The 7,788-nt window shown below is 33.7% G+C and overlaps 1 protein-coding gene across 1 annotated transcript in view; it reads left to right on the forward strand.

The window, feature by feature from the left end:
• The first annotated feature begins 3,069 nt into the window (after window positions 1–3,069).
• LOC132181657 (probable terpene synthase 12) overlaps window positions 3,070–7,788 on the forward strand; it is a 6,271-nt gene continuing 1,552 nt past the window's right edge. Inside the window, exons 1-7 of the mRNA XM_059594900.1 lie at window positions 3,070–3,231; window positions 3,354–3,624; window positions 3,719–4,091; window positions 4,226–4,444; window positions 4,647–4,785; window positions 4,884–5,132; window positions 5,252–5,537. Of these exons, the coding sequence (XP_059450883.1) occupies window positions 3,070–3,231; window positions 3,354–3,624; window positions 3,719–4,091; window positions 4,226–4,444; window positions 4,647–4,785; window positions 4,884–5,132; window positions 5,252–5,537 (1,699 nt within the window). The remainder of the gene's footprint in view (window positions 3,232–3,353; window positions 3,625–3,718; window positions 4,092–4,225; window positions 4,445–4,646; window positions 4,786–4,883; window positions 5,133–5,251; window positions 5,538–7,788) is intronic.

A 7,788-nucleotide genomic window follows, 5' to 3' on the forward strand; every position in this document is an offset into this window, starting at 1 on the left:
AAAGATGAATGGTCTTTCTTTCCTTTTCTTTTACCCAAACTCAAGCTTACACCTTGAGTTTGAGGAGGGATGTTAAAAATATTATGTTAGGATTATTTACTTGCTTAGGTATTCTAGGTCTATTAGGTTTACCTTACCTTAGTCTACTATGTTTCTTTTTTATCCCTCATAGCCTCTCTATAAATAGAGGTCTCTGTTGTGTTTCATATCAATACAATGTAGTCCATTGTGTGCTTCCGCTCTCCCTATTATTCTTTAACTCTTCTATTTTTCTTCATTATTCTAACAATAAATAATGCCAACTATGTAATTATTGTGGGAAATGAAGCAAATTAAGTGACCACTTGAAACTAGGAAGTAAATTTAAACTAAACTAAGAAAATCATGGATTGAAATCTCTTACTAGCTTTAAAATCTCTATAATCTCAAATAAGAGCTAAGATAGAGTTTTATTTCAAACTGCGTTAGAGAAATTTCCTCCCATCTAATACATAATAATAACATTTGTCATTTGAGCATGTAAAAGTCACTTGTTTAAATCATACAAACCCAGTTTATAAATTAGATTGGAGAAAATTCTTCAAACTCAATTTAAGAGAAAACTATGTCCTAAGATGAGTGACTGAGGGGTCGACATCCATCCTCCTCACCTTATTACGTGTATGTGTGTGGCGGACAGGTGAGCTGAAAAGAAAAAACTGGTTGCAAATACAGTAGCTTTTTGTCCCTCGCCCTCTCTCATGTATTGTAAAAAAACTAAAAAATAGAAAGCTTTTGACTACGTTTGATTACATTTTGTTTTCTATCTCCACTTTTGTGTTTTTAACGTAAATATTTTATAAATTATAATTCAAAAGATAAAATATTTCCCAAAATTACATTTTCACAGAAACACTTTCAACACAACAGTAAAAACTAAAAAAAAAGTCCCAAACACTTGATAACATGGTTGTAAATTAACCGGGGCAAGGTACTATAAAAGACTTTTCAATGATTGGTGGGTGGTTGTGGGAGCATATTTGTAGTGTTTCATAATTCATATATTTGATTACATGGGATGGATCATGTATCCTTCAAGACTTCAAGTGGACAAGTATTTTGTAATGAATTATGAATTTAATGTTGATGTAGTTTTGAGTTTTGTTTCTTTTTTTTTTTTATTATTATTTTGTTTTTGTTAGCTTTTTTTTTTATTATCTTTTTCTTTATTGCTATGATGGAAATGTTGACACATTTTACCCCTCAATCTCATTCATATTTTGATCATTTTGAAATAGAAATTTTAGTTTTGTCCCTACTTAGACTTTATGCTTTATGAGGTATTGATGATGGCCAAGTGGCTTACTAGTAACCAAGCGTCCAAGCCAACCCCTCGAGTAGGTCCAACTTAATAGATTTTGAAGCCTAAGACAACAAATTTAGGTAGGGTCTTTTTTATATTTAAATATTTAATTATATGATTTTAATTTAAAAACATTCTTCTCGCTTTTTGCCCTTAATTTTTTTTTTTTTCAAATGATTTGCAAAATTCATCTTTGTTATGAGGCATTTAATTTCAACAGATTACAGATATCATATTTTGTGTTGAAATATACATAATTCCTTTTTAGCAGAATGTCATTTGAGCAAAATTAAATTTCTTTATACTAAAAATTATTTTAATAAACGAACTTAGTTAGTATGCTTGCTTGTTTTAAGTTTAGGTGAAATCATGAGTTTAGTAATTTCTTTTGGAGTACAATTACGGTCACTTTCCTTTTCTTTTTTTTTTTCTTACCCTTTATTAAATCCTTTAATATCTTGGAACTCAATTTTTTGCATTGACAGTATATAGATGTATTATTATTACAATTTTTTTTAAAAATTTATAGTTTAGGGTTTTAACGGGTCGGATCGGATCGGGTCTACCCAATTAGACCCAATTATTTTAAATGGGTAAAACGGATCGTGTCGGGTTACCCGACTATTTTCGTGTCATAATCGTGTTAGACCTGATTACCCGTTTAGCTAAACGGGTCGTGTCTGTGTATAGGCTAATCATGTAACGGGTACCCGCAGGTTGTAATCGAGTCGTGTCAAGTACCCATTTTGCCACCCCTAGGCCGATCCATCCCCTAGGGCCATGAGGTGGCCAGCCACCTTTTTTTTTTAATTTTTTAATTTTTATATATTTTATTTTATTATTTTGTTTTATATTTTTTTTAAATTTTATATAACATTTTAATATTTTATTATTACTGGAACACGTGGTAGCCTATAGATCTTGAATGACATTGAAGGACCAAAATTTTAAAATTTTTTGGCTGGCAATTTTCTCCCCATTGCTGGGGATCTTGATCCGATGGTTGGTAGATCGGTGGACGTACGACCGTGTAAGGTTGCTAGAGGTCGTGGCTGTAGAACGAATGTCAGTGGCAGTGGTGGTGTGCTGATGACAGCAGTGATGGTCGGTGAAAGACAGCGGTGGGTTGCACTAACTTGCACATTCTTTTTTTGGAGTTCAAGTTATTAGCGCATAATGAAATTATTGCTAATTTGAGTTGAAATAACTTTACTTTTTTTTTAAAAAAAAAAAAAAAAAAAAAAAAGCAAATTAAAAATAATATATATGTTATTATCAAAAAAAAATTACGCAAATTTTGGAAATTAATGCTGGATTTTGGATAAATCATATTAAAATATATTATATTATTTTATATTAACTAATTATTAATCTCGCCCTTGCATAAGCATGATTTTAGATCCGCCACTGGCTGACGTTGATGGGCAGTGGACGGCTGGAGCCTGGAGTGGTGCTACTGACGACAAGCCATGGACCACTGAATGGGCTGGTTTGGCCCGAAACCCATGGATTGGGTCTATGACTAAGCCGAATCAGCCTTAAAGTTAAACCCGCCAGGTGTATCACGTGCTCATGGATAGGATAAGCACACACGAAACGCGTGAGTTATTGAGTTCCTATTACTATATATATATATAGAGCTTCACGCCGATAATATGGAAATCACAACCAAATTATACAACAATTTCTCCTTCCCACGTAACGTAACTTACCTAATTAAGTATCCCATGACAAACACACCTCATCTTCTCGACCACAAATGTGGGCAGTTCCAATGCTTTGCGGGCGTACCAACTTCCCATTTACAAGTTGATCAGAGAAAATCCGCCAATTACCAGCCAAGCCTCTGGAGTTACGATTTTGTGCAGTCCTTGAACAATCATTATGCGGTAACGTCCATTAACCATGCACCCTCCCTTGATTTCTCTTTTTTAAAGTCCAAAAACTTTTCAGATGAAAGAGAATGATTAATATACATAATATATTTCTCAAATTGTTATCATGCATGCAGGATGAAAAGTACAAAGATAGGGCAAAGAAGCTGGAGGAGGATGTGAGGAGTATGATTCATAATGAAAGTGCCGACTTATTGGCAACTCTTGAACTGATTGATGATGTTCAACGGTTAGGTTTGGGATACCGATTTGAGAGGGAAATAACAAGAGCCCTTGACAACTATGCATCTTCGAAAGGCTGTAATGATGAAAGAATTGACAAGTGTCTCCATGCTACTGCTCTAAGCTTTAGGCTCCTCAGACAACAAGGCTATCAAGTTTCTCAAGGTACGTATATGATACAGTCGCTAATTAAGCTTCTTGATTTCATTTCCCATGTTCATCTCACAATCTTCTTATATCATATTTGTATGAAACACAGCTGTATTTAACAGTTTCAAGGACGATAGTGGAAATTTCAAGGAATGCCTTACAAAGGATGTCAAAGGAATGTTGAGTCTATATGAAGCTTCTTATCTTGCCTTTGAAGGAGAAAACCTCTTGGACGAGGCCACAACATTCACAAGAATGCATCTCAAGGACCTCAAAGGAGATGTCAGCAAAAGCATGGCAGAACAAATTAGTCATGCATTGGAGGTTCCATTGCACCATAGAATGCTAAGGCTAGAAGCTCGGTGGTATATTGAGGCATACAATAAGAGGGAAGATGCAAATTCTCTTCTACTTGAACTTGCAAAGTTGGATTTTAACATAGTGCAGTCTGTGTTTCAAAGAGAACTTCAAGATATGTCAAGGTACGTAAGAAATGTTTGAAGTATTTGTTCACATAAGTAATTAAGGTAGACTTTTGTTAAAAGTTGAAAATTGACTTTGCCATGACTTGAATGTTAAGTTGAAAACTTATTTGGTTTCACTTTATGACTTTTAGGTGGTGGAAAGATATGGGTCTGGCAAACAAGTTGAGCTTCACCAGAGATAGATTGATGGAATGCTATTTTTGGACAATAGGAATGGCCTTTGAACCTCAATTAAGTAATTTTCGTAAAGGGTTAACGAAACTGGCTGCTCTTGTTACCACCATTGATGATGTCTATGATGTTTATGGTACCTTGGATGAATTAGAGCTATTTACTGATGCAGTTGAAAGGTTAATTCTTGATAACTCTTCCCTTTCCCCTTTCCTAACCCTACCCCACCTCCACCCCAACCCAAAAAAATAAAATAAAAATAAAAATATGAGACAAAAAGAGAGAAAAACTAGGAATGTAATGGAATCCCTTACTTATAACTTTTATGTTATACAACTAAGAAAATCATACTCTTAATTTCTCGATGCATGGTGTTTTCAGATGGGATATCAATGCCGTGAAAAATCTTCCCCACTATATGAAGTTATGCTTCTTAGCTCTCTACAACACTATTAATGAGATGGTATATGAAACACTTAAGGAGAAAGGAGATAACACCCTTCCATACCTAACAAAAGCAGTATGTGCAACAATCCTATTTGTTTTTTTTTAAGATGAATAGAATTTCCTTTGAAATATTAAACCTAACAGTCTTGGGGTTTCTTCTTTTTATTTTAGTGGGCTGACCTGTGCAAAACATTCCTACAAGAAGCAAAGTGGAGTTGCAACAAAGAAATGCCAACTTTCAAGGACTATCTTGACAATGCTTGGCTATCGGTTTCGGGGGCGATTGCCCTTGTTCATTCTTATTTTTTCTTGAATCAAGAGTTCACAAAGCAGGGACTTGAGGGCTTAGAAAAATACCACGACCTTTTGCGTTGGCCTTCAATTATTTTTCGACTTTGCAATGATCTCAGTACTTCAGCGGTATTCATTTTACAGCATTCCATTGTGTCTTTTGTGTTGAATGAATTTTAAGGTCTATATGATCATCTTTGGAAGCACTACTTCAGACTAACATATTTAGCTGCTTATTTGAAATACAGGGAGAGTTAAAGAGAGGAGAAACTGTAAATTCAATTCATTGCTACATGCGTGAAACTGGTGTTTCCGAGGAAATTGCTAGCAAACACATGAGAAACATGATTGATAGGACTTGGAAAAAGATGAATGAAGAGCTAGTAGTTGATTCTCCATTTGGGGAAGATTTAGTGGTAACAGCAATCAACCTTGCTCGGATTGCTCAATGCACATACCAATATGGAGATGGGCATGGAGCACCAGACAAAAAAGCAAAAAATCGAGTCCTGTCATTAATAATATATAGAGCCTGTTTGAATCATTGAGAAATAGACCTTTCTCTATCAATTTCAAACATGTACGTGTGGCAAAGATGTGTGCCGAAAATGAAAAACTAGTTGCAAATAAAGTAGCTTCTGGCTACGTTTGATTACATTTTTGTTTTCTATCTCTAATTTTGTTTTTTTTTTGTTATTTTTTGTTATTTATTTTTTTTTAACATAAGTATATTTATACATAACTCAAAACTAATAAGCCTAATTTTTGGGTTGAGTTGTGTCGTCTTAGCATGCTATATTATAAACTCGCTCAAAGACTATCCAAAATATCAATTTTTTTTTTTTAATGAATTCCAATTATGAATCTCCCCAACAACATAAAATACTTATGGTTTCACTCAAACACTATAGATAAAAAATAAAAAATAAAAATAAAAATAGGGAAATTGGTAAGCGCTAGCAGTAGTCGACACAGGTACATTGACTTCAGAGACGGACGACGTACTTGGACTGTTGAGTGGACACGTCAACCTGCCTCATTTGTAAAAGTGGTATATGAATATACTTTAGTACACCTTTGGTAAGCACCAAAATATCGAGATGTTGTATGATGCGAACCAATTAGTAATAGAACATAGCAAAGGATAAATCAAATACTTCAAGAGAAAAGTGATCTCCAATGGCTACTTCGAGAGGGACAACATGTCTTTTCGAGAGGCAAAAGTTTTCGGCTTTCAATTTGTTTTGAAAAAAGTTTTGCAAGCTATGGAGGGCAAGGGAGGGGTCTGTTGAAAAAGAAGCCATGCATGTGAGAGACGTGAGTCACAATTGGCTTTGATACCATGTTAAACCATCACTTTTTTCAACAACTTAAACTTGAAGGAAAAGGTAAATTTAATTACTTAATCATTACTTTAACAATTGCAAATTAGTACAGTATACTTGTAACAGAAAAGACAACAAGTAAATTTTCTTATATTTTCATTTGGCAAGACTATATATATATATGAAGAAGAAAAGAAGCTCGCATAGTAAAGGCATCACAATCACACGTCCCTGCTACCATTTATTGAATTCATTGATCACATTTTAACGGTCTTAAAATTAAAGGATCTAATCAACTAATTCCAACTTCAAAAACTTCACTTATACTCCTAGAAAAATAAGTAGTTTTGTAATCATAATATCATAATTTAAAAATTTGTAATGTCAATATCTCACGTTGCAACTCATTTTAATTCTACCCATTTTATTTTTATTAAAATGCCCCATTTAAAAGAAAATAAAGTAAAAATTGAAAAATACCTTGGACTCACCCACAGCATGAACATGGGTCAGTCTACGGCCATGCCATCGGTCACCAGAATTTTCACTAAATTAGGAAGTGGGGAGGGCATTGTAATAAATAAAAAATTTTTGAAGAAATTTAAAAAAGGCTACAACGTAGGATATCTACATCAAAATTTTTTAAATTTCTAACTTATAATTGTAAAATCACTTATACTTCAAGGGGTGCAAGGGAATTTCAGCTATATGAAAACAATTGCTAGGTATTCAATAGTCAATGAAGTTATAGAAAAGACATCCAGCTTTCAAAAACAGTCCAAAAATCATATTTAAGATTGCATACTAAGAACATTAGACTGGAAGCATCTGTCCAATCACTTCCATAAGGCAATGCTTTTTCTCGTCTCCAGTAATAATGTGTAGTAGCGAGTAGAGCTGTCATTTGTCCACCCATTCTTTTTTTTTTTTTTTTTTTTAATGTGAGATTTACATTCACAATATAATTTATATTTTAGGATCATATGAGTCATGCTTAACCTTCAAACTTTTTTTTTTTTTTTTTTTTTTTTTTTTTTTTTTCGCACAAGTAATGTTAGGAAGATGACCTTTTATGTATTTTTACACGAGTAATGTTAGAAAGATGACTATTGTCATCTTTGTGTCTTTTTATTAGTCAAAGAATAAAATTTGGCTAATATGTTGTGAATGACTTAAATTTCTCAAAGTCATGTGTTGCTGTTAGTATTTTGTTTCTCCTTCTACTAGTCCAAGTGAGAGTTGCATGTGAGGTGAGGTAACTTCTATCATCAAATCTAGTTGTCGTTTTGACTTTTTTGTTTGATTTGACTCACGCACGTTAAATCATGTAAGATAGACCAGCACTGCGAAACAGAGAGTTTGTTTTCCTCACGGGTAAAGATATTGACCACGCCTGGCGTGCATCAACAGTGATGCACGCCAGGCACAAAATTTTTTTTTTTTTATTATTTTATTATTTT

The sequence above is a fragment of the Corylus avellana genome, chromosome ca5, assembly GCF_901000735.1.
Source record: "Corylus avellana chromosome ca5, CavTom2PMs-1.0".
Lineage (NCBI taxonomy): Eukaryota > Viridiplantae > Streptophyta > Magnoliopsida > Fagales > Betulaceae > Corylus > Corylus avellana.